This window comes from Corvus hawaiiensis, chromosome 3, assembly GCF_020740725.1.
Source record: "Corvus hawaiiensis isolate bCorHaw1 chromosome 3, bCorHaw1.pri.cur, whole genome shotgun sequence".
Taxonomy (NCBI): Eukaryota; Metazoa; Chordata; class Aves; order Passeriformes; family Corvidae; genus Corvus; species Corvus hawaiiensis.
The window spans coordinates 112,781,392-112,809,183 of NC_063215.1; the positions used below are offsets into that span (position 1 = coordinate 112,781,392).

General features: G+C 41.6%; 2 protein-coding genes across 7 annotated transcripts in view; one reads left to right on the top strand and one right to left on the bottom strand.

Annotated features, from left to right (window-relative positions):
- The first annotated feature begins 2,285 nt into the window (after positions 1 to 2,285).
- BFSP1 (beaded filament structural protein 1) lies at positions 2,286 to 20,389 on the top strand. Its single transcript, XM_048298149.1, has 8 exons — positions 2,286 to 2,835; positions 8,820 to 8,880; positions 12,023 to 12,118; positions 12,907 to 12,999; positions 13,700 to 13,807; positions 16,147 to 16,367; positions 17,654 to 17,739; positions 19,054 to 20,389. Exons 1-8 carry the CDS (start codon positions 2,465 to 2,467, stop codon positions 19,995 to 19,997), a joined length of 1,980 nt encoding a protein of 659 aa, XP_048154106.1. The 5' UTR covers positions 2,286 to 2,464; the 3' UTR covers positions 19,998 to 20,389.
- A 2,503-nt stretch (positions 20,390 to 22,892) lies between these two features.
- The window catches only part of PCSK2 (proprotein convertase subtilisin/kexin type 2), a 112,468-nt gene continuing 107,568 nt past the window's right edge, over positions 22,893 to 27,792 (bottom strand). For all 6 annotated transcript variants that reach the window (XM_048298145.1, XM_048298142.1, XM_048298146.1 and 3 more), the window contains one exon: positions 22,893 to 26,193. In XM_048298145.1, coding sequence (XP_048154102.1) covers positions 25,707 to 26,193 — 487 coding nt within the window. In that variant the 3' untranslated portion in view covers positions 22,893 to 25,706. The remainder of the gene's footprint in view (positions 26,194 to 27,792) is intronic.

Sequence of the window (27,792 nt, forward strand, 5' to 3'; positions counted from 1 at the left end):
AGGACATTGCAATGCTGGAGGGTCTGCAGCACAAGTCTGATGAGGAGGAGCTGAGGGAGCTGGGAGTGTTTAGCCTGGAGAAAAGGAGGCCTGGGGAAGACCTTATCTCTCTCTACAGCTGTATGAAAGGAGGTTGTAGTGAGGTGGGGTTTGTCTCTTCTCCCAAGTAACAACTGACAGGATGAGAGGAAATGGCCTTAAGTTGTGCCAGGGGAGGGTTAGATTGGATATTAAGAAAACAATTTTGCTGAAAGGGTTATCAAGCATTGGAACAGTCTGCCCAGGGAAGTGGTGGAGTCACCATACCTGGAAATGGTCAAAAACTTGTGGATGTGACAGCTGGGGGACATGGTTTAGTGGTGAACATGGCAGTGCCGGGTTATTAGAGGTCTTTTCCACACTTAACAGTTCTATAATTTCTATGATTTGCATGTTCACAAGGTGTATGGAGGCCAGGGTGACTCCTTAAGTCACCTCCATCTCAAAAAGTCACTAACACAGAGCCTGGGTCATGTAAGCTTGCCTTAGCCCTGGTGAAGCTGTGTCTGTAGCAAGTTAACAGCGGAAACTGCCCAAGATGAGGTCTTGGAATCAGGGATCTCACCTTAGAGACATGCATGTGATAGCAGAGTATGCTATACCAAACCTAGATTTTCCTGGTAGAAAGCATGGGATAAATTTCTGTAACAAAAACTGGGGCTGCAAGGGTTCCCCTGCAGACAGACCACTCAGTTTAGGGACATGGTGAAATGTTGAAAGGCCTGTCCTTTTATTACCTAAGGAGTTAAGGTCAGCATGGAGTCAGTGCTTCTTCCAGCCACTGAGACAGAGATGGAACAGCACTCACATGGGCTATTATTGTACTGAAAGGCTGTCTAAAGCCATAAAAACTCTTGCCATGAAAATACACCGCCCACAATCCAGCAGAATCTACTTCCTGATCTCTTCTGGAAGACTAACTTTGTAAAAAGCTCAGCTACATTGTTGGGGTAAGCAGGCTGGTTCAGCCAAAGAGCTGCAAATGCCAGTATGTTTGTGCAGCATGGAGACCAGTGGTTTCATGTTCACTGGTTGATAAAGATCCCAGACATTTCTGAAAGATCTATCCCTGTTTTGCTATTTATGAAGTTTGGAAGCAGACTATGGAGCTGCAGTCTGTGTGCACAGCCTAATTTAATTTTCTGAAAAATCATTTGATCTTTTCCCATTGCACTTCCAAATAATCTGAAGCAGAATAAGAAATATGAAGGAAACGTCTAATGAATTTTTTCCCCCTTTTGATTCAGATTTAGTAGCAGAGAACCCAAACTTTAGAGTCACCTGAGCACCAGCTGCTTTCTTCACCACTGTACTTGCCATCATTTAGCTGAGCTCTGTTGAGCTTCAAAATACATGTGATTTAAATATTCATTTAAGATAGGCCATTAAAAAGTGAAATTGACTTTTATATGAATTATTAACAGAGATCTCAAAGTTGGACTATCTTGGTGTTGGGCTTTTTGTCTGGACAAGTAGATTAGGGAAGAACAGGTCCAAGAAACAGGATTTTTCAAAATGAAAGACAGGAAAAAATACTAGAGGAGATGAATTGAGGGGAAATTAAAGCCTCTCAGGGAATGGCAGCACACAAGACTCCACTATGATGGAAGTAAAGGAAGAATGGTGGCTCCCCATGTGTTAATATGGAAAGGCCACCAAGTCACGAGACAACATGGCTTGTGGCTATTCCAAGGAAAGTGGCTTCTGAAAGGGCTTTGTTAAGCCTGGGGCTTTTAGTACCACTGCTGCTTTGCGTGTTTCTCATGCCAGGTAGAATTAACCTGCAGAAAAGCCTGACATGAAGCCTGAAATGAGCCAAATCTTGTCCATGGAGCTGGAGTCATATTAATTTTTATATACCATCCCATAATTCTAAATGATCGCAAAACTGTCAAATAACAAAAACCAAGGGCTGCTATCCACTCACACTGAAATCCTGGCTCAGCAGAAGGCCTCTGCACACAGCCCTGGGGACACCCCCATGGGACAAAGCTCTCCCCCCAGTACAGCCATGAAAGGCTTTGAGCTCAGCCTCCAAAACTGCAAAGCACTTGTTTTGTTTTCCATGGATAATGCTTTAATCCACCGGGTGAAAGCTGGACGTTGCTCTCTTTTATTCTGGCTGTACACAATTGCAATGCTTGAAAAGAAAAGCCCCTAGCCCTTCTGTGCCCACTGCTCCTCCGAACTGCTGACGCCTGGATGCGCAGCTCCAAGGCGGGGCTATTGGGATTTATTTAGTTCACTGCCGCAGATGATGCCTTTAGTGCCACAAACCACCCTGGAGACAAGTCCTAATCATCTGGGGGGGTGATTATGTTCAGTTCTTCCTCCCCAAACCCCCCAGACATAATTCAGATCGAAACTGGAGAGACAGGCAGGCACACAAGAGGGGACCCCGGCACTGCACAGCCCCTCTGAAGCCATGTACAGGAGCAGCTTCCTCCGTGAGGTACGCAAGGAGAAGTACGAGCGGTCAGATGCCTACGATGAGCTGCGAGGCTCCCCAGAATTTGACAGTTTGGCCCAAGCCCGGGGCCTGGAGAACCTGCAGGAGCTCAACGAGCGCTTCGCCAGCTACATCAACCGGGCGCGTGTGCTGGAGCAGCGCAACACCATCCTGCGCAAGCAGCTGGAGACCTTCCAGCGCATGGATGAGCTGGTGGGCTTGGACGAGGCCTTTGCTGGGCAGATCGAGTTCAACCGCCAGCGAATGCGGGAGCTGGCTTCCGACCGAGCCAAGCTGGAGCGGGAGGAGAAGGATGCCCAGCGCATGCTCGATGAGTACCGCAACAAGTAAGGCTTACAATCCTTGTAAGGAAGATGGGTGGTATCATTCCCATAGTTAATCTTTGTAATAAGGATGGGTTTGGTGTCACCAGTTACTTCTCGTGCATGGGTGATGCCTCTCCATGTGTATCAGACTTGTCGAGAGGGATGGCATGTAAGCCCATGGCGAAAAGTAAGTTATCAGGACTTAGGGAGCTGCAGCTCTGCCTCTTATTGTCTCACTGATCCTAGATGGGCAAATTCCCTCTCCATTTCACAGCAGCAGCCCTGGCACGCGATGGCTGCTGTTGTTCATTAGCCTTAGGAGAACTGTGCTCTGAGCTGCAAAGAGGAAATGACCCATTTGACTGCCAGGTGTCTCAAAGCAAGTCTTGTGTCTGATCAGCCCAGAGTTACACAATACCAAACATCTCCTGAGCTGTGCAGGATGTCTCTGAGAAACTCTTATTTACAGCCTCTATGAGGCACCTGGGCCGGTCTGTACCAGCCTCTACAGATGTGAGATGAAAAGAAAGCAGATACATTTTTTCCTGGTGTGTGAAATTTGCCCCCCCCTTCTTCCTTGCATCCTGTATTTCCATCTCATGCCACTAAAACAGTAAGAGCAGGCTTCTCCCAACTTCACCTCTTCAACCTCTGTGGCACCATAATTCAAAGAGCAGGAGCCTCAGATGCTGATGGAGATGGATGCCTTTCCTCAAGCAGCAGGCAATTTTGGTCACATGACTTAATTACACAAGAGTTGGTGAGCATTGCTCATCTTCCTGTTACTTATTGGTCGGGGATTTTTTGCCCCCAAAATATCTATCTGGCTACTTCAACCATGAAAATTTGGCACACTGCCAAATGAACAGCCACATGAGGGCTGTGAGCTACAGCACACCTATAGAAATGCAAAGCCTCGATCTCTCTTTCTCATCCGACAGGAGAGAATAACCCATCCAGGTGCACTGAGGCTTATTGCTGCCAGTCAGATGTCCACAATGTCCTGACTCAGTGCCAGTGGGTAATAAGCACCTGATTAGGCAGATTTATATTCCAATATTTATGAGCAGGAAATTTAACTATGATTCAATGCTGTAATTTAGCTGTTGACTCTGATACTTGCTCACGTGTTTTTATTACACAGTGTCCATGAGTATTTGACTAAACCCAGTACTTTGTTTTCTAGCTGCATATTAGTTAAAAATCTGTGTGAATAGTACAGGATTAGTAATATGACACAAAGTAATTTATTTTTATTAGAGCTGCTTTATGCAAACTGTAAATAGGTGGGGAATAATACGGGACATTGAAAATCCAGAGGAGAAGAAAATACCCAGAGAAGGGGCTGTGCTTTCAGAAAGCAAGATTTAGGACCTGCTAAAGTGGTAGTTAGTGGCTTCCCAGAAAAAAAAAGGATGGTGCTTTGTCTTACAATTCTGGGATGTAATTCTGATTCACTCAGCACCTGTAAACAAAAGTAAGAAGGAAACCTTGACTATATCCAAGCCAAAAATGGCAATTTGAAAATTAAAGATACACAGGGCCATGACAATGGAAGGGCAGTGTCTGCTTTTTAACCAAATTGCACCGATTAGTTTACATCAAGAAGGGAATTTTAGGTTTGTTTTTTTTTTCTTGGTAGCTGCTGATTTTGACTAGAAGACAGACATGAAAATTTGTTTAGGGTCTTAAAAACTTGGTTGGGTTTTGAGTTGCAGGTTTTAAAACAAGGCAGTGCTCTGGTAACATGTACTCTGCCACCCTGATGGCTCTGATTTCAGCTCCTGAAAGTTATAAATAAAACTCCCTAAACAAAATATGAGAGGAGTAATCTTCTGCACCCTATTAGGGGCTGCTGAAACCAGAAACATTCCTGTGCTGAAGACCTACTCTCCTCCCTGAGTCTGCATTCAGCTGGTAACAGGCACTGTGGGTTTCTTGCTTCATCTTGAAGCATAAAGCTTTTGGTGCACTAGGATTAACAAAATATCTTAGAGGGGAGCACTGTGAATCAATTAATTGACAAATAGCTGTGTCCTTCACTAATGCAAAGAATTTTAACTCTTACAACCCATTCTTTCACTCACCTTCACAATTTAGATTTATATCTATTTAAAATAGATTTATATCTAAGTAAACCTTTAAAAGCTACATTTATATAAATAGGCCTTTTAAAGTTGCATTTAGACAGAGTAGGGCCTAAGACTACTGGGTCTGTACAATTAAATGTTCATAAACCATTAAAAGGTAGAACTTACATTAAAATTTATTTTTAAATCCTCTATGGTCACATTCATAGATTTTCTCATTAGCATGAATAGTTCAGACTCTGTACCAGGGGAGAATTCTTTCTTTTGAAGTTGCAAAAAACCAAATCATTGCTGAGAATAGTTTGGATGCATCTCATAAAAAGACTAATTATGTTACCTTTATTGACCACCACTGTTATAGCAACATTGCATCTGGCTGTGGAAAAGGAACATATTTCTCTCCATAATATTGGGAAAGATGCTGAAATCCAGATTTTAGTGGCCTTGACTGAACAGGATTAATTAACTTCATAAATTAAAATTCTTGCTAATCAATCGTTTAATTAAAAAATTCATGCACATACAATCTGATACAGTGGATTGTCAACATGCATGGAAGTTGCCGGACACAGTAATTGGCACAGTGTTCTCCAAGATGTGCTGAGTGGGGATACTCTGATGAGCTGCCACCCTTTGCAGCCACAGTGGAGACCCAACACCTGTGAGAAAACAAAAACAAGTGGGAAAACACAATAGCTAGGATATGGGGACTCCACTGGCAAAGCTGCCTTCCAGCCCTGTCGGCAGGGATTGTCTTGGCACTGCTGCTGCTTCATTAGTGATAGGAAGGACTTTATCCTGCTGCAGCTGAGGTGAGGAGCATTTGCCTGCCCTCCACATTCTCCAAAAACTGCCAAAATCTTGCCCTTTGGCTGTCAGCTGCTCAGTAGTGCTTCGTGATAACACAGGTAGAATTTGTTCATAAATCAGCACAGCACAGCTCTCTTGGGTGCATCAAAGCATTCAGGGTATGACACCAAATGACAAACATTAGTGGCCTGTTCATCATGCTTGTAGGACCTGTGTTTCATAGTCTGTGCTCTCCTTGGCATCCATGCTGTTTCTGTTGAGAGAAGGTTAGTGACATGCATCAGGGAAGGGGGAAATGGTAGTAGCCAAGAGGTGGAAGAATTCAGTAGGATTCAACAGAGAGGCACCCCATATTTCTTCAGATAAAAGGCTCAGGTTTGACACCAAATTGAGTATCTGGCCATTGAGCATTGCTGGGATGGATTGTGACTGTTTCCTCTTTGGACAGGAGCGAGCCCTTGCATTGCAGCAGAGGCAGGGTCCAAAAAAAAAGAGATGATGGAAGCCTTTAATCCTCTGATCCACTTTCTTTGAGCCTGGAAGCTCCCTCCACTCCACTTCTTTTCCCCTATGCAAAAAAACACAGTTAACATCTCTTTTTTTTCAGCAGTTCAAAAATATTTGTAGCAGACCTAAAGCTACCTGACTAGGTGAGAAGGTTGGTGTTTCGTTGTTTTTTTAAATAAGCAAAATTAACTTCATGGCTCTTAAGCTCCAGGAAAGTCTGACCAGCAACCATCTAAGAAAACCTTTTTTGGACATGTCTAGCTAATTACTAAACATCAAAATCAGCTTTGAAACAATAACAGGATTGCAACTTGTCAGCCATTGCACTTACATTTCAGCAGGCACAGAGGCATCCTGAGGTCTCTGAAGCATTTCGAAGAGGTCCATAGCCCTTTTGCACTGATCTTCTGGAGAAGATTGAACATCACTTGAAAGCAATTCTCCTTCACAGGATAATCATACAATACTAATTCTCTCATGGCCGCCAGGTGGATTTATGGCTGTGTGGTGCAGAACATATTTGGGTTATTTGAGAGTGAAGAAAAATGTACCTGAATATTTTAGTCATTGAAAAATATTTTGGGTGAGGATCTAGCAATGAGGGAGATCTGAATTACATTCGGGCTGAGGTTTGGACATTGACTCCATCAGATGGTTGTATATTACTGTGAGTGTAAAACCAACTTTTTCGTATAGCTGTGTATTTGATTTTCACAAGATGCCACAATTTGCTTCATTCTCGCTCAGCTGCCAGAAAGTATCTAAGTTAGGAAAGTGTTTGCTGCCAACTGCACACAAAAAATTTATTAAATAGATAGAAAATTGGTTGGAGGTGAGCTATTTGGTAAACAGCTGAAACAAAGGTAGTCTCACTTCTGAAGCTGAAAAATATTGTATCCTTGACAGTGAAACTGGTGTTAATACTATTTGGCAAAAAGAGACATTGTTTTAGTCTTTTCAGCAATTTGTTGGAGTGATAATCAAATAAAACCTCATCATTTTCACTTGTTCTTTGCTGTTCATGTAAGAATTGAAAACAGACCAGTGACCAACCCTGCTAATATTATGGGATTTCAGAAGGAGAAGTTGGGAAACCAGAGCACCAGGTTAAGTCCATTTCCTTGTTCTGCCAGGTTCTTCCTTTGTGGTCTTGGTCAGTTTGTGAGTGACATCATCCACTCAGCTTTCCAGTATGTGTTGAAAGAAATGAGAATAATATTGGTTGTTCATCCTTCAGGAGACAAAAAAAGAACTGAGGTTGACATGATCATTATAACTTGATCCTTGGTATGTTCAGTCCAGAAACTGTCAAGTTCTCTGTTGACTGGAGCAAGTCCCTTTGATATCACCAGCATATCAGGGCTGGATCAATGATTTCAGAAGACAGACAGGGACTTACGTTCAATTCTGAATTTCGGCTTGTGTTGGTGTCCATTGCTTTTACTGCAAATGAAGGACTGTTACCACCAGAGCTGACTTGCCACCCATCATGAGTGTTTCTTGTAGAAAGTAAGATAATGACAGCTTTTTTATATCTCTGTACCTCTGTTATTCTAGGGAAAGTAAAGTGTTAAAGGGTTAAGACTGTATTTCTGCTGCTGTTGGAGTTTGATGAGCCACTTGTTTAGTACTGATGGCAAAGTCTCATTGCCTTGTATTGCTAAGTTTCTTCTGGCTGGTTGTTTTTCAGGGGTTTTTTTGTTTGTTTCTTTGTTTGTTTGTTTTTTAATGGAGTCTCATTAAACCACATCTACTGTTAAACATTTTATATGCAGTTTACTTAAGGAAGGAAATAAATTACAATAACCAACAATTAAGTTTTGTACTCCATGGCTAACAGGATTTTCTAGAAGATAATTCTACTTACATACAAATGTGGAGCCCTAATTCTTAAAGAATATGTGCTGTTTCGTGAAACCAAAGATAAACACATTATGCATCCATCTCAGCACCAGGAACATGCACATTATGCACTTGTGGACATTTTATAAAAGCATAAGAATAGTTGGTTAAATGCAGTCCTTACTAAGGCTCACATGTTGCTTTGACCAAGCTAAAATGTGAATTATCATTAAAGGAGACACAAAGCTAAGCATCCTAATGCAACATACACAGTCAATACGTGAAATGGCAACCTTCATGTTTAATGTGTCTGTCATTAAAGTGCTTATTGAACAACACCAGGTAAAATAGAAAACCAAGAACAATGTAATTAAATGTTCATGTGCCAATGTAGCAAATCCTCACAGAGTAACCAATGCTGAATGGCTGTCACTGTAGTCCAACACCAATGGAATGTGCATTTATTGCAGATAATCTATTCTTGGACTTTCTGTAAAAAAGTGATAGCAAATACATGGCATTTTGTTGTATTCTGTTGCATACGTTGAAGACAAGAATTTAGACAATTCTGAAATTACTCTCAGCATCTGGGGCCAAGAAATAATTAATGCTAATGTATGAATAAATCTTTTTTGCCCTTTCAAGATTCATATTCTCCTTCAGTGTGAAGCATATCCTGTGCATGACAGTGCAGATAAAAATGCAGTTTACAGAAGGATGAATGGCTGAAGTTTAGCTCCTTTTCTCTACTTGCAGGTATAGAAACGAACGTGAATATCAGCAGAGGCTAAAAGAAACCCTGGAGCGCCTTAATAAAGTAAGTCTGGGAAAATGCCAAGGGAAAGGTATATAATTTTTTTTTATTTGGTTTCATTTACTACAGTGAGCTGCTTTGAAGAAGCAGTGGGAAGATAAAATGTCAGAGCAAGGCATTTCTTGTTATTCTGCCCTTCTCCTTCCTTCCCCTCCCTAAGCTTTGTAAGTGTCTGAGCCTCAGTGTGTGCATACCTTTTCCTCACACTTTTTAAATACAGCTACTGTATTAAAGTACAATCAGTAGTGATAATCATTCCATGAAAAATTGCTGATTAAGTCCATGTTTTGAAGCCTGGAGTGTCTCAAAGCTCCTTAGTCTCTTGCAGGATATGGTTAGCCCTTCCAAGGACAGACCCTCAGCTTCCCATTAGGTTTCCAAATAAAAGAGAAGCCCCAACTCCCCCTGGTTTGTTCCTTTTATATCAAGCTACACTTTCTTAAATTAATACCACAGGAAAAGAAATAATAAAAATAACAACATTTAGTATAATATAAAGCTCAGAAAAAGATAAAAGTTGGCTAAAGTATTTTGGAAGTTTCCAAACCAGGTCTGTGAAACTGAAAAATCCTGATTCATCCTCTCTTGCTGCTAACCTTCATCTGGGTGAAGAATGTAGTATTATATCTTTCCCCAGTTCTACTTTGCACAGGCTATCTTTCATCTTCTGTATTGGGAAACAATTAGAGGTGGATTAAATAGAGATTTTTTTTTTATTTCCTTGCTACAAATGGCAGGACCTGCTCTGCTGGAGAATTGTCACATCAATGATATGCATATTTTATATTAAAAAAAGACAGAAAAATGCTAAATGCATTCTGCTAAATGCAGAAAGTGCATTTTAGCATTTCTGTCTCCAGTGAGCTCTTGACGTCCTACATCAGTTCTGCTTTCCAGTGTGCTAGCAGGGCTCTTGGACACCCTGCAAGCACTTAAAAAAACTTTGTAAAGATAAATCTTTTGTAAGGGGTTGTTGGAGCTGGTAAGTGTGTCTTCACAGTTCCCCTTAACCAATCTATAGCTAAAGAAAAGTGAATTGATCCACCAACCCGAGGCACAGCTCACAAAAGGGCACAAGGGTGTTTTTTATCCCAGGATGTCCCTGGCCACCCCTGTTGCAGCAGCTCCTTGCACTGGAGCACCAAGTACTGGAGGGAATACAGCTGGTTTTCTGTACAGGGCCCAAGATGTAGCCTGAAAACCTGCATGTGGCAGGTGCAAACTCATTCTTTATCTGACAGCTGGGAAAACACTGGTTCTGGAGAGATCTAAGGAATTTCTCTTCCACAGTAAATGAAAATATTGCTTCAGCACATGGGTCAGTGTTCTGGAATCATCACATAAAGCAGAATGTCTTTTCAGAAGTTGAGTGATTAGCAAATACTGCAAAGTTCAAAAGAATATGTACACTGCACTGTTCTGATACACAGCTCCATCAAGGAAGCTGGTGTCTTTGAAAGCATGGAATAAAAGCAGAAGTATTTTTCCCCTTTGAAGGAACATTTGGAAAGCTGAAAACTGCTTTTGTTTATCACGTGCAGAAATATTTGCTTATAGGTATTACTCAGGTGCCTGGGGGCTTTTTTTGGCTCCCTCCCAAACGTCCCAACATGGCCATTGTCCTGCTGATCTTCCTCTCAATAGGAGGGAGGAGGAGTGCAGAAAAGCAGCGGGCATTCCTGATGGCTTGCTCTGAATGTGCTGGGCTGGATATGTCTGAATCAGCCCCTGGCTCACAAAGCAGAGCCTGCTGGAGAGTTCTCTGCCTGGGAGGCTTAGCAGCACAATGAGACAGCCAACATCTACACATTTTTTGAATAGTTCATGCTGTACACATGCAAAAGGAAAAATCCCCTTCTACCAGTCATATGGTGCACCCACAGATATCAATGGTTTGTTTGCAACCCGTGATCCACTCACAGAGGTATTTTTACAGCTGCTAATGGCACATGGGTCATTTGAAAAAGACACCTTTAAATACTCCTTTTTTTTATTCTTTAAATGCAGAAATCCAGACTTTCTTGAGGCAAATTGCAAACTAGTGGAGGAACTTTTAAGTTTTGTAGAGTTGCAAGGAAGATTCAGTTAAAATCTTTTAAGATGCTTTCTCAAAAATTATATTTTACAGTTGTAGTTAATGCCAAACCTAATAAAGAAATCATGCATTAAATAGAAACATAAAACTTATCATTACTCTTACATGTTTGTAAAATATATTAGCAAGTTCCATGGACATTATTCTAAATTCCAGGGTTTGTGTTAAATAACATAACATAGGAAAAACCTCAATTAGGCCTTTGAACAAAAATGGAGTTTTCGTTAGATTTAAAGACCAATGCCACTCATACCTATGTACTCTGAGATCATGGTTGCTAGTTATATGGCTTGTTCTTTGAACTAATTGGATGTTAGGAACTTTTGTCCTCACAAATTCCAAAGCATTATAAACTTCTGCAGCAAGGGGATTTTTTCTAAACTTGGTCAGCTTTCATTTTTATTTCCAGAAATGGCTCCAAATTGACAAAAATTTGTAGCATTTCAGAACATACCAAATAGAGTGCAAATACTTCAGACCATCTTTTTTTTATAAGTCCCATCAGGTTTTTATAAGTACTTTACTGGGGATCTTAAAAAGGCATGAGGATACCTCAGATCTTGTCATGATGCTAGAGAAATCAATGCTTTAGTCTGCTGATGTCGTTTGTTTAAGACTCACAGAATAACGAAGTTGGAAGAGACCTCCGAGATCATCGAATCCAACCCATGCCCTAACACCTAACTAGACTATGGCACCAAGTGCCATGTCCAGTCTTTTTTTAAACACATCCAGAGATGGTGCTTCTCTTCCACCATTTCAAGATTTTAACATCAAAATCTGGTATTTCAAATGTCTACTACTTGGCTCCCAGCATTATTTTGACAGTGCCAGTTCCAAACTGTATTGTAAATTACATTGGTGAAGAATATGGTAAATAACCTGCCTCTTGTTTGTTGGTTTCATGATGCTTCTGTATCTCCCAGTAGGCTCTAACACTCCAAGCAGACTGCTCAGCATGCATGGTGACTCACACAGTGCCTGTGGGACTGCTGTGGGTTTGGCACTCCAGCCACACATACTACCATGCCACATGTCTCTGCATTGCAGGAAGCTGACGAGGCCTTGCTGTGCAACCTGGAGTTGCAGATCGAGTCCCAGTTCCTGCAGGATGACATTAATGCCACAAAGGACAGATACAAGAAGGTAACTGGCTGAATTTGCTGTCTTCCTTGTAGAGATAGGTGTGGAACTTTGCCCTCCTCCATGATCAAATGGTGGCAAATTAAAGCAAATCCCATTTGTGTTTTGGTGGGTGCATATAGCACTATTTATTTTCAGTGGGCACAACAACTGGATGGTTTCTAGCACCCAAACACACTTCTCAGGGTCTGGTCACTACAGCTGTAGGACAGTCTTGAATTTGTCAACCTGGTATCACAGTTCAACCCAAAGTGATGATCAAGCTGTCTTATATTTCACACTAAGGAAGCTGTTGCTTTCATCACCCAATTTTTTGGGACAGGGCACTCCAGTTAATCAGCAGAGATATGCTTGTGGATGTATGATTCCACTGTAGCTGACTTTAACATATGTTGCCTTCTTCCTGGGAGAACTGTGAGTCTTGGGATCAGGCCACTGTCCCATCTTTGCTGCTTTTGAAAAAAGTGACTCTTTTTTCAGGCCACATTCAAAAGTATTTGTGGTTCTCATTTTGAAAATCTCCTATGAAATTGGAAATCATGGAATCTTCAAGCCTTTGAACTGCATAGTCCTTAGCCAAAAGTCTGTAATATACCCTCAGTATGATGAAACTGTTAGCACTCCTGCACTCAAAAACAGGTATAAAATTGCATTCCAAACCCAAGTCTGAACATGAATTGGATTTTTATATGCTGAAAGTATTGCATATCTAGAAATAAGCCCCAGGAGTACATGGAAATTACTACCTTACTATGGCATTTTCTCATGAAAATGTTTTTACCTTATCACAGAACCTTATGGAAATACAGACCTACGTCAATGTCTTGCAGCAGATCATCCAGACAACTCCTCGTGTGTCCCCAATAACTACTGGCATATGTGAGGCAAGTATTGCTGTTGGGAAATACATGCAGCTCTAATTAAGAAAGAGATGATGTTTACCCCTGAAGTGTCCCAGATCCTTTAACTCTTGATCCAAGGTTAGGTGAAAACTGTCAAAACAATGCGTAAGTACTGAATAGTGAATATGGGACAAAAAAACTAACTGTAGCTTTGAAAAACTGTAACAATCAGGTAAGAGAAATTACCTTTGTCAGGTGCACTACAGCATACATATTAGCCTCAAAAATGTGTGGTTAAAAGGTAGTTGAAGTAGTTGTGCTTCTTCTCTGAGGAGGAGCTGGCAGGATATATGACTAGTTGAAAAGAAAGGAAATCTTATCCTGAAGGGGGGAGATGTGATGAAAATTTAAATCAAATTAATTGATACAGACTAGATGAAAACTTGCTGATTTCCACCAATATGAGTGGCTACTCCAGGAACATTCATTACTTGAAAGAAAATGTGAACAGGTCTACAGGGTCTCAGCTGTACTGTTAACAGCCCTGCCATCTGACATCTTTATTCTTAAAGCCATGCCACCATGCAGCAGAATTTGACTCGAGGTTCAATACCGTCTTTTTATCTGTCTTTTGCCATTTTCTGTTTGTCTTTACAGTTTATTTCCAGTAGTGGAATTTCTTTTGGCTCTTTTTAGGAGTGAAACATACTTTCCTGTACACACATTGTTTTCTTCCAACCAGGAAAAACTGATAGCGGAGAGGAGGATCCCTGTTCTGCAGAGCCAGCTGGAGGAATACAAGAGCATCCTCTGCCAGCTACAGGCACAGAAATACAAGCTGCAGACGGAGGTATTGTAATCACTAGCCATACACACAACCATGTTGGTCATGAACTTGCTTTTTTTATGGTTACATGGTAAAACCTCTAACATGGCTTTAACATGGTTGTGTTAACTTGGAGGTGTGTTTTCCTTTTAGATTTCCATCTTTTTCTTCAGCTGTTTCATTCCCATTCTCTCAATGGTACATATTGTCAGGTTTAGATGGCCAGGGAAAGCTGTAGGTATTGTAGGTGCAGTGAAGCTGTCTTTGCTTATCAGAGTGGCTGATGAGGGAAGGTTTCCACAGTGCAACTGGATTCCTGCAGGACAGAATCAGCAGGACATGGTGGATGGAAAAGTCCCACAGAGCTCCTATGACTTTCTTACTTGCTGAGCTCTGGCTGGAAATTAGATGGCCAGGGAGAGCTGTAGGTATTGTAGGTGCAGTGAAGCTGTCTTTGCTTATCAGAGTGGCTGATGAGGGAAGGTTTCCACAGTGCAACTGGATTCCTGCAGGACAGAATCAGCAGGACATGGTGGATGGAAAAGTCCCACAGAGCTCCTATGACTTCCTTACTTGCTGAGCTCTGGCTGGAAATTGGCTCCATGAAAAGTGATGGGGGACCCTCAGGGCTCTGCCCAATCCTGTCTATCACTGCCACATCCAATGCTGAGCTTGCTCTGAGAAGGAATGGACAGATTTGGCGAGCAAAACTGAGAGGGCTGTTGAGCTACATTTGGCTTTCTGCCTTCATCCCTGTCACTACTAAGTATTAAGGCAGCATCACTCCTGTGCTTGGACACTACCAGCAGGAAAAATCATATGCTTTTTGCCAAGCCCTGATTTGCAGAAAATGTCGGCCAAGACTTTGACTAGTTGTCCTTGCCCATCTCCCAGCCAAACCTGCCCTAAATCAACCTTCTGTCTCCAGCCAGTGCTTGCAAACATGAGTGCAGTGCAGAGCCAAGAGTGGCAGGAGGTGGAGGAGCAGCTGAAGGCTGCAGTGGATAGAAACCAGTTGCCAATGATATCTCTACCTCCATGCAGTTGAATATTTTTTAGCAGATGGGGTGGAGAATGACCCCAAAATACAGCTTCCTTTGTGCCTTGAGTTGTCCATCCAGGTGAGAGGAATGAAATATTGACATAAAACATCTTTTGGTGGGATTTTGGACTCCTTTGGACAGCCACAGCAGCAGCTCATAACTTTCTGAGCATAACTTCTTTCATTAGGGTCAGGACAGTGTATTTTCCTGGGTCATTTTCTCACGTCTGATGCTCTGGTGGAAAGGACACATGCACTGTGGGATGAACAAGAATAAATATAGGGATGAGAGAGAATCAATATAGAAAAAAAGGGGAGAAAATCAGCCTTCTGCTGGCAGATGGAGAGAGGCAGTCTTTGTGGAATTAATCGTGATGCTTTCAAGATCAAATCTTCCCATCCCATTTAGGAAAAGATTATTCATCCATTCATTCTTGTGCCTTGAGATTAAAAGAGTGAAATAGCTTTATGAGTGGAGGTCAGTAACACAGTTGCTTGTGATGGTGAAGGCTGGATCTGATGACTGAAGTGTCATCGAGTTCCTTTGCTTTCCTGTTTCTGGACCTGATAGCCATGTGTTTGAGATGTCATGGACCCCACCTCATGAGCACTGAACAGAAAAGAGTCTCAGTCCACTCGTACACTACAACATAACCAAACCAATGCCAAGGGACATCATTCCTGTATTTAGGCCCTTAAAAGTTGGGGGTTTTTTTATCTTGCCTGAAACATATAGAAATGAATCAATTATTAAATAATTCATTAGTCACTTATTGCCCCATTAGCTTTTTGTGAGTTCATCTCTTTGAAATGCAGTTTAAAAAAAATAATTATAAAGGAGCTATAATAAGTAGGTAAAAATAGCTGAAGAAAGTGAGTGGAGAGTTACAGGGTGAAAGATCCCACCTGAAGCTCGGCCTTTGTTTTTGGAAGGCGACTATCGCCACCTCCTGGTTGATGTGCTCGTTGGTTTTATCGCTGAAGTAAAAAGGCCGAGGAATTGACTTCTAAAGGAGAACTCTTTATTTATAATGAGACCTTTGGTCTTATTTGCCCTGTCTGCAGACCACAGAGAAGGAGGAGTGGGTATTTCCTGAGCACATCTTCCTAGTGAAGAACTTTTGGTGTCCTTGTAAGACCCTGCCGACTCTGATGAGTTACTGTTTTTGAATAACTGAACAAAGGTAGTGAAATTGCTCCTGTGTTTCAGCAGTGCAGCATCACATTGTAATAAAGCATGACTTGCCTTTCATTATGCTTAAAATATGGGGATGGTGAATGTTTCAAAGCTGCTTCTTTCACCACCAATTTTATTTACCAGACAACCATGCTGGAGCAAGCAATTAAAAACACCCAGGAGAGTTATGACGATGAAATTCAGCTTTACAATGAGCAGATTGAAAACCTTAGGAAGGGGATAGAGGAGGCTGAGAGGATCTTGGAGAAGTATACCACTGACTGTCGCCAGCTGGTGATCTACCAGCAGTCCCTGGAGAATGAGCTGGAACGGTACAAACGGATCATCGAGAATGAGGACAGCCGGTAAGGCTGGATTTCTGGGCACTTGCAAAGGGGCCAGTGATCTCTTTTATCTCCTTTGAAAAATGTATGTTTAAGGACATTTGATTCACCCAAAGCTATAGCATTTTCACACCTTTCACTGGTAGATATCTAGGGACAGAAATCTAAATAGATGCAAAATCTGGTCAAACTTCTGCCAAGGAAAGGGTCAGAGCCATTTTAGGCTTCTCTTGTCCATGCAGTCTCCTTTCCATATGCTGTCCTGGCATCAGTGTACAGAGGTCAGGAGCACACAAAAGCAATCTGAACATCCTCTCCCCAGACCGGGTGTTGATGACACTTGCTCGACATTACTGACAGGTTGGTTTTTGGAGGGTGCAGACAAAACAAATGTTCTGTAAAGCAAAGCACTCTTCATAGCAAAGCCATTCTTCAGGCATGAGGAGAAAGAGGAAGAATACAAGAAATTTGCAGGGATTTGGGTCATGCTTAAACTTACAGAGGAGCACTCTCTCCTTCTAATGTCAACAATCAGCCACAGAGGAGAAAAGGGTCTTTCACAGCAGCAGAGCCAGACCCCAGAGCACCCAAATCACTGCTCCAGGCTGTCCAGAAGATGTAGGGGAAGGACACTCACTAAATAGTCCATCCTACGTGTGGGGAATGGGTATTTAATGAATTTTCAGGGTCTTATTTTGGACACTGAGTTCTAGTTAGAAGTATGTCAACAGGGTAATTCTCAATGCCAAAAATCATATTGACACAGGGTCTCTGACAGGACAAAATATGTCAAATTCCAGCAGAGCAGACTGGAGAGGCCAGAGATACAGTAACTGTTTTGCAATAGGCCAGCCTCTCAATTTTAGTTTTTAACCCTTAATACTACTGACTGCTCAAATGTTTTCCAAGGAAGACTGCTCCAAATTTCCTATTTTACCATGGTAAAAAAGCATTTTCAGAGGTTCTTGCTGACCTCTGGTAGGCTTGGATTGACTGTTTCCCCATCTAAAACCTTCCCATCTTTTCAAAGTGCCATGCTAAATACAAAGTTGTTGCTACATGTTGTAATCATTGGTGTACTTTACCTAATGGAGTATCCCATGTCTCCTGCTGGCAGAAACCAGCCTAATTCCTGTGAAGTCTGTCTTGATTTTCCTCAGACAAGGAACAGGCTCCCGTCATTCTTTTTGACTCCTCACCATAGAGAAGTACATTTCTTCAACCTCTGTGCTTCATTTTGCACAATTTCACTTGGTTTCAAGGAAAACGGTGGGGAGAGAACTGATGGATGTGCATATTCTCCACAGGTTAAACTCTGCTATAGCAGGAACACCCGTAACACTCTTCACACAGATATACAGACCTGCCCAGCCTCAGGCTTCAAGGGGAAGAGGTAAACCTGTGATGTGTCTTTCTATGTCTGTCAAGAGCAGCATCATTGTATTTTAAGCTGTTTGTCCATTTGTCTTCAAAATGGCCACCAGTCGTGACAGCCTCACTACAGGCTTGTAAATGCAACCATTTCAGCTTACCTCAGCTGGCCTTGAGACAAGCTGTCAAAGGCCAAAACCACAAGCAAAAGCCTTTCTTTGCTAATTTCTACAGTTTACTACTTAGGCCGATCAAAAGAGTGAAGTCAAAAGGCACCTGAAATGATGGAAAGAGCTGCAGGTTTTGTGCTGACTCATTGTGAGTTGTTTGTTAGCACTTGAGTGATGTGCAAAGAGCACCAAGGCATGATGAGTGCCACAGGCAGGCAGAGGGCCCTTTTTGAATGATATTTCCTCTATGTTGTACGTTGGCTTGTTAGAATTAGGATGCTTGTACACCTGGTGACAAGGAAATGGCCAGGGCTAAATGAGCAAGAGCGCTCTAAACAAAGGAGTTGACGTGGTAGGTTCTAACATAAGGAATGACTTAAATCTGAGGCTCACTGGGGTTTTACTAATAATAAGCTGCCTTGAGAACGGAGACAAACCACTGTATGAGGGACTTTTTTGGAATTCAGCTGTAATTTTTCTAACTGCTGTGTGAACTGTAGCATTTTATATTAAATGGGTCCGTAGTGCCTGAGGCCAGATCCTCAGCAGCTGTAAATAACTACTGTCATGCAAAGTGGTGTTTTATACCTGCTGAGGATTTGGCCAGTCTCTAGACACACCTCTGCTTTCTCCTGCATGACAAGCAGGACATTTCATGTGTGTTACTGTGCTGTGGCAGGGGACAAAACAGCTGTCTTGGGGAAAGCATGTTAATATCTGTCTGTCCCCATGATCTTGTACCTACCAGTACCAACCCCTGCCTCCTCTGCTCTAGCTGCTCATGCCATGGAAATCAGTAGCTTGCCTATGCTCCTGCTGCTGCTAGGCTGTCATGGGATCTGTGGCTACTGATTGCCCAGGAGATCAGAACCAGCCTGGGGGCAGAGGGTTCCTAGGGCTCAGTGTCAGTGTCTGAGTGATGCCATTGTGAGTAGGTGGCTTCTCAGCTCTGTGACCACCAGCCATTGCTGCTCTCTCCTGACATGGCTCTCAGCATCTGCCCATAGCCCAAATTGCCAGGAGTGGAGGTGCCTGGATCACTTTTAGCCCCCCAGGGATACAGAGGCTCTCCACCTGCAGTAGTGAGGGCAAGAGGCAGCTCTAGCATTTGCAGTGACTGTCTTCAAGCACTGTTTGTTGTTTCCTTTGCTTTGATTTTTCTTTAGATATCACCCAGGCCATGCAAGACATTGCCAGTGTAAAGCCCAGACAAAAAGCCCTGACAAAGAAAATTGCCAGGAAAAAGGAGCTGATGTCAAAAGACATAACCGACAGTCACTCGCCTGAAAGAATGTACGAAAGAACTCTGGAAGGTTTTGACCAAGATCAGATGGAGTTTAGGCATGAAGGCTCAGTCAGGTGTGAACCTGAGCAAGAAGGATCAGAATTTGATGACAAAGAAATGGGCCCAGAGGATGTTCCTGATGGAGCCCAGATAAGTAAAGCCTTTGATAAATTGTGTAACATTGTGAGGGAGAAAATAAGAGTCTACAAAAGACCAGAGGTTAAGTCTGATGCCCATCCCAAAGGGCGTTATGTGCTGGTGACAGGGGAGGAAGGCTATGAAGAACCATGCATCTTGGCCCCCTCCATCCCTGCTGGGGGAGGGATCACAGTTTCCACTGGCAATGGGAAGGTGATGAATGGTGGTGATGTGGAGCCCATACCAGAGCTGCCAGAACCTGCCAAACCATCAGAAAAAGAGAAAGGGGAAATCTGTGAAAGGAGAGAAGAGTTTGAACTCCCAGATAAACAGAGAGAGGAGAAAGAAGACGTGCTTGAATGGGGAAAAAAAACAAGAGGAAAAATTGAGCAAATCATAAAGTATCCGGACATCTCTGAACCTGAGACCGTTCCTTCCCCTGGTCTGATAAGCCCAACTGAGCCAGGACTCCATCGAGAGACAGAGTATGAGCGAGAAGATAAGCAGGGCCTTTTGTTCAGGGAAGCAGCCTTACCTGGCTCTATGAGCTATGAGAAGGTAGAGGTGGTGGAGTCCATCGAGAAGTTTTCAGATGACAGAATTCAGACTTATGAAGAGACAGCAATGATTGTTGAGACAATGATAGAGAAGACAAGCAAGAAGAAACCAGGTGACAAAGGCTCCTAAGTGACACATACCCCCTGATAGTTGACTTGTCTGGCATAGTTATTAAATGACTGGGTTTTTTTCTGACCGAATGATACAGTAGTGAGATTTTTGCTGTTTGGTATGGAACAGATTGAAACCTTGATGGCAATTCTGTCTGATGTAGGCTCATCTTTGGTGCAACAACCATTAGCTCTCTCCAGGGCACATCCTATGCAACTGATTTGCATGATTAGGACACATGGAAAATAATTATTATGACAGAGCTGCCTGGCTTTCCACAGTATCCAGGACAAATTTGCATATTCCTCTACTGCTCCTATAACTGCCGTATGATCCCCCATCTCTGAGACAGCTGCAAATGTTAACTTGTGACATCTGGTTAATTAATAAAAGTTTTGCCTTCTACCAAAGATACCCACTGTGGGTTTATTTTGCCTTCACCATTGACTCATAGTTCCTACTTGTAAACATCACCTGACTGGTGTGCAGGAGTTTTTCCAGGGAAAGAGCTGGATACCTGTTAAATAACCTGTTCCAAATCTCTCCCTTTCACAGTCTTTAAATAATGATGAGCTTGGCAGACCTTTTTTTTTGGAAATAAAGACAAACTTCCCGCATTTGAAATAAGCTCTTACTGCAGATCTTCTCAGAATAAAATTCCCTGAAGGGAGATATCCCTTATAAAAGCACTATTTGTCCTTCACCACCACAACTAAGGTACTTATGAATGCCAACAAGCTTTTGAGCAGACTGCAGCCAAAGACTGTGTTTAGGTATTTTCTTGTTAAGTATTTCCTTGGACTGTAGAGTTTAATACTGCCACAGGATCCTGTCTCAGCCCTGTCACTTGCAGTCACATGGAGCTCCTCCACAGGACTGTTGGAATAAGCAGTACCTTTCCACCTCCCCATGCCTGGGGAAGCAAAAACCAACACTTGCAGCAACAACAGACTCTTACAGCTCCCAGAAACCTTCAACTCAAGAAAACAAACAAAAAAACACAAACAAAAAATCAGGGAAAGGAAATCTTTCACCTGTATGTGTGCAAATACTGAGCTCTACTTAAAGTGCTCATACATCATTTAGGCCTCAGCTTGACTCCAAGCACACAAATGATCCCACTAAAGCCCAGGACTTATTGAAGGGCTATATTAGATTAGTCTCTACACATTTCTTGTCCAATCCTATCCCAGTTCTCTTAAGTTTTCATTTATGCTTCCAGCATTGTTGTGCCTTTTCTTTCTGCCTGTTAGTTCCTGTCAGCTGCAGCAAGGCAGGGCTAAAAGCCATTTGAGCTGACAACCCTGAGCTTCGGAACCTCCTCACAGAACCCAAGACTTTCCTTCAGTAATAAGTTGGCTTTGGTTATTTCATTCATGAGGTCCAGGACAGGTGTACATCTGATCTACTGTGACTGTTATGTCTAGTAAAGTGGCACCTTATTCTTTGAAACAGGGACAGGTAACTCTCACAGTCACAATTTTAGTCAGGACTTTTTGTCAATGCTGTTTTATTGGAATGCTATGGGAGTAGACATGGCTTACTAGAGTTTGTTGCTTTTCAGTTTAATTTATTAACAGTGTAAATAACTGCAGAGAAGGCATTTATCAATGCCTATGCAGGCTGGGCTGTGGTGAGCTGGGAGTAACTGCTCAGAGTAACTGCTGCTGAAAGAGAGTTTGACTGCTGCAAGGTAAACAAAAAATCAAAAAAAACCCAACCCTCATTGCAGCAATAGGCAGGCTGCTTAATAATTCTGTCACAAAACAGGGTGCAAACAGGTTCAGGCAGTACATAGGTGGAACTTCCCCCTCTCCCAGTCCATCTGATTTCACTGCAATACAGTGGACCCAATGTTCAGAATACAAAAAGCCTCATTCAATGGCAAGGAGGCAATGTCAGGACAGCCTGGGCGAGGTGTCCACTGTATGAATACCTCCACCAGCTTAATCTTTTTTGTGTTGTGGTGTCACCACTGGCTGCTGACCCAGACCTGGTTTTTGATGCCTGTAACCATTGCTCAGCAGCTCAGTGTGATGTAAGAAATGCTCCTAAAGTGGGTTTGATGTCATTTATTGCTGAAGGAAGTCACATCTGCATTGCCTGGGCAGCAACCAGCCGAAGTCAAGGACCAAGAAGAGGTTAGGGCTAAATTCTGCTACAATCTCTGACCTGCCTTCCACGGACACTGCAGTTGCCCAGTAAGGCCACAGGTCACAGGCCTGTGCATGAAAATTATATAGAAAACCACTAGTAGTCTCTGGTTCACAGTGACCATGCTGAAGTGTATAATAAATCTCATGATTTAGGGGCTAACCTCTTCATTAAATGCAGATTCTCAATGAAGTGCTTATGCTCAAGTTTAATGGTGAAATAGTTGCAAGCATCTATTCAACAAGACACTGGAACGAGATTCAGGTTACTAGAGGTGCATTTTCACTTCCGAGGCAACCAGAACTAGATCAGGAGGTTCCTTGCCAGCTTGTACTGCTGCAGACATGGTAAGATATAAAATGAAATGTACTTTCTGCCATGGGAACACATGAGCTAAAATGTACCCAAAAGGTATGGGTGGAAAGTAGAGATGAAAATGGAAACAGGGGGTTTCATGTGAATCAAAGTGCTCCAAACAGCAGAGGAAAAAAATCTGCTGTAGCATTTCCTTGGGACCAGAGCTGCTAATGAGCTACAGTGCAAAACTGTCACGGTGTCTATTCCTGATCATTGCCTTCCCAAAGCAGCTCAGCACCTGCACTGCTGCTGCCTTTGCGGAGCAAAAACATCTTGGAGCCAATGGATTTGAACCACGTAAATAATGCTATGTAAATAAAAACAGCTCCTCCCAGCCTGTGGCTTGACTGTTGTATGTCCTAGAGTTTCACAGAGTTAACATAAAGCACTTTACTCTTAATCTGTTGCTATCAACTCTTTTGGAGTCTTTATTTTCTCCATATCCACTATATGCAGGATACACATTTCTTTATCAGTGTAAAAAGTAGAGAAGTAGGAAGTCATCCCACTGAGAGCAGCATTTTACCTCCCGTGTACCTTCAGATAGGCGATGATGATAGGACCTGCCAGTTTGTAACAGCTCTTTATTTTGCTGATATTATCAAACATCATCACAGGGCTCACCTGTTTTGCATCATGAGCTTCATCTTTCCCTTTATTATAAATACTAACAAATCAACTTTATCTTCCATCAGCAATACCATAAAAACTCAGTCTAACTGGACATATTTTTCAGTGATCATTGAAGCAAAAATCCCCAAGAATTTGAAGTAGATCTCTATATTGTATATACATCTAGTTTTATATATATAATTATATCAAAACTCACCACTTCTGTATATCACTCATTATTGTGATTTTTCAATTACTAAATTATGTCAGCATTATGAAAATATGAACAGCCATCTAGTTATTTTGCTGCTTCATAAGATATTTAATAATTGAACAGAGAACTGCAAAATTACATGAATGCAATGGAAAGTCATGTACATGTTCATTTAAGAATTCCACATGGACTTTTCTTATTCCAAAACTTTTCCACATTTTGGAAGTCCTGTAAAAACCTTCAGTAATCTCTTTCTTTGATCACATACACACAAAAAGTTACGATGTATGTGTATTATACCTTACATACCATATGTAATTCTAGACATATTTATATGCAAATATATGTAACGTACTCTGAATATATATATCGTATGTAATATATATATGTATATATATACACAGAGAGAGCAATACCACAGGTGTGTATGTATTTAGTCATACAGGTGTATGCATTAATATATATATGGTAAATTTTTCTGATGGGACTGCTGCACGCAATGAGGAACCTGTGAGTAGTGTGAGGCTGCTTGGCTTGGCTTTAGGGTGTAATTCGCATAGACTTTGAGTAGGTTGAGCTGTTTATTTTTCATTTGGAAAAGGAAAGAGCAGGCCTCTTATGGAAAAATAAAAGATGGATATTCACTTGAATTAACAGCACAGGTTATACATTCTTAGGTGAAACACGTCCACCATAGAACCTTTGGGTTATGTTTTTAATTTGTTAGACAAGTATTTACTTACTGAATGTGTTTCTACTACTATGCACCGGATCAACCAGGACAACTCTTATTAAAACATCTTAGATTAATACTCTGCATATTAAAAATACATAATAAAATTCTGAAACTAGTCACTGCTAAAATGTAGATCTTGGATCCTGCAAAGATCTGAAATACCTGCTTAAAATTACCATTTGAGTAGGTCCACTGATGTGGTTTAGTGTAAGTGCCTGAATATTTGCAGAATCAAGACCCTTTATTACTCAAAGGTTAAATTTAGGATCTCACACCTGAGAACATGTAGTGGTTGCTTCCATAAGTAATTCCACCAGGGAGAATGTTATATTTTGCAGCAATAGCTAGAGCATATTCTGAGGGTGAGAGAGATGGACTTTAACTCATGTCCAAAAAACTGAGGTGGGACTGACTTTAAACAGCAAAGAACAATGCCAACAAATCTTCCCAAATACACTACATTTTATTTCTCAAGAAGGCCAATTTTGCATTACACTTTAATAACTTCAGCATATTTTTCTCCTTAAATATATTCGTATAACATAATATCAACAAATATGTAGCTTTAAAAAAAGAAATTTAAATTAAAAATTGCTTTGGGACTTAAACTGTGTGCTTCAAATTTTCCCCACAGCAGTTTACTGGCAGCTAGGTTGTAAACCCCAGGAAACAGGTGTCTGTGGTTGGTACTGCTGACACAGTCTCATTTTACAGTGCTGGAGAACATCTCAGTAGAGAAACCAGCAGATGCACACAAACTGCCAGAAATCCTACCGCTTATCCCTGTGTGCTTGTTCTGCTGTAAGATGGTAAATTGATTTAAATTGCCAAAATTGCAAAACAAAAAAAAAATCAACACAGGAAAAGAACCCCTAAAACAACCAAATTTAAAAAACTCCAGCAAAACTGGGACTTGTGCTTCTAGAATGCCCTGACCCAGTTTGCAAATCACTTCTCCCTGCTACTCAGCTTTGGCATCACTTTGCCTTCCTTATTGCATGTCTGTTGATCCATCCTGTAGCTGAATTTTGTATGTAGTGTAACTGTAGTATGAAAAAAAACTCCCAAAAAATTGCATTTCTGCAAATTGGATTGGTGAATTTTCCTTATCTCTGGATTATTTCTTTTTGTGGGGTATAGTGCTACTTTAGTTGAACCCAATGGAGGACGTCCCACTGAAGTCAGTGATGCAGAAGGAGCTGTTAGACAGTTAAAGACCTCACCAGACAACCTCTTTGTGATTCTCTCTCTCAGTGTCATTTTTAAAAATGTGCTCATTATCACCAACTTCCAATGTTAAAATTCACTCTTTTTTTAATACAAACTTCTACGACAGAAATATGAAGGGAAAAGACATTAACTTCTTTGCAGGTTATTACCTATTTGTATGACACAAAAGAAAAATCATCATTTACAGTCACAAACTGTACATAGTATTTGGTGGGAGTATATTTTGTGGTTTAGAGCTAAAAAATGGACTGCTTCAGTGGCAATTTAAATAATTACTGACAAGATATAAGACTTTAAAATCAAAAAAGGGTGATAATTTGGCTACAGAGACAATCATTGTAATACATCTAACAGAGAGGTTTGGATAGTAGAACAGTGAGTAGAGGGGTCTGGGGAAGGAAAGACACTGTCATGCAACACAGCACTAGTTCTTGCTCAGTATACTCTTCAGGCTTCTCTCCACCGCTTCATCTAATTCTTCTTCCAGCTCTTCCTTCTTGGACATGGCCAGTTTGGACTGATAATCTTTTACTATTTGGTCTATATACGGTGCGCTCTGAGTCCCGTGCAGCATCAGTGTCCACTCCTTCAGCACACCCCGCTGGGGCTGGCTGCCAACAAACCCAATCTCCAGAGCCCAGGTGCCTCGGGGGTCTTCTCCCCAAGTGTGAGTGGTCATGAAAGGCCATTTGTCAAAACCCACCTTGGAGTCATCATCCCGGGGGCGCCAGCTCAGCAAAATGGACTTTGTTCCCATTGGTGAGGTCATGTTGATATTGAGGTCTCCTCGTCGAGTGGAATTCACAGTTATGACTGCCTGGACATGTTCAAGGTATCGGACAAAGTTTTCCTTCCCCTCACACGCGTCGGTTGTCAGTGTGAGGACCAGTTTGCCAGTTGGTGGTATCTTTCTGTGGATCAAAAGATAATTGAGCAAATTAAAACAGCACAACATGGCTTACTGGGTTTTGGTGCCTCACAGAAACCATCGTATTATTTTTCTTATTAATACATGAAAAAGTAAGGAAATAATAGTTGCAAACTTAGCCAAAAAGTGAATGTTCTCTTTTTAGAAAATTATACCAAAACCTTAATTTGAAAATAATTATGAAATGTACACCTACACGAAGAGAGAAGTAATACAATTAAGAAGCACATACTGCTCTTTAAGAACTAACATAAATGGTTGTCTTCACTTATCACTCCTTTATTGGGTAATTGCATAATAATGTGTATACTCAGTAAAAGAACCGTGAGTAGTCAGTCATGTCAGTTTCCTTAAATGACAGCAGCAAATGGCTCTCTGGTGTTGGAGGAACCAATTGCACAGAATTTCAGTGCAGTCACATTAAAGCCTATGTTCTTGTTCTGCTTTGGAAACCAGCACAAACATGGGATCCCAGAGTCGGTTTATTTGAAAAATACTTTTTCATAAAGATTTCTATTCTCTAACAGCTCCTGTACATGAGCACATACACCAAGGAAAGAAGTCGCACGTGTTTACTGAGTTGCCAAAGTGCTGTCTGGCCCAAGAGCCAAGGCTGTCAAGTGCCTTCTAAACCCCTTGGGGTCAGGATGCAACTTCAATTACCCATTGCCTCAGAAACTGGCTGGCAAAACACATGGAAAGTGTAAAAATGCTCTACATCTTCATCATCAGTGTTCTGTGAGCAGTGTGACATCTTCCTCTGTCTAAAAGAAATAATTGAAAGACAAGAATTATAGCAATCATTAAAAAAGGGACTAAGTCACAAAATACTCCAGTCACCTTGTCATTATCTTGCCTTTCAGTGGCTTCTCCCTGACCTCAATTCTGCAGCCTAATTGAGAGTCTTCTGAAGGGCATTGATCACACTGTGGTAATGAATACCTTCTTTTCAAAAGAAATCAGTACCAGCTTTTTCCCTCTGCTAATGAAATATTGTCTTCTTTAGAGACCAGTGAAAGCATTTAATTCAAGCCTAGCTTCCAGGAATTCTTTTCTTCTTGAGAGGAACTCCAGATATTAGAGCTTAGTACATCACTAACTGGCTCAGGCCTTTCATAGCGTATTACCTTCTTGGAAGTACTTGCAGAGTAAAATGTCATTCAAACCCAGATCCTCAAGGCATTTAAACACTTACCTTAAACTGAAAAACCTGTGTTGTTCTGAGTATTACAGAGCAGAAGTTGGTATAACATAAATATTGTATAGATAAAATATTTGAGCATCTAAGACACTTGAGATACTTACTTTACATGCCAAAGCACAAGAAAAATGCACTACATGGAGACAGAGGTGAAGGATCATAATTTCAGTTGCCATGTGCTTGCAGTTTCTCTGCATGGGAAGCCTCAATCTCAACTTGATCTGAATTCCTGTTGTCTCACAGCCTTCTCACACAGTGGATAAAGCTTTGTCAAACACTGCTTCATTCCCAGATATGTGATAAGTGTTTTATCTCCTCCAGTTAATGAGGAGGGACATCACAGTGTGAGTCTTTTCTTCCTGTCAAGACTAAAACCAAAGA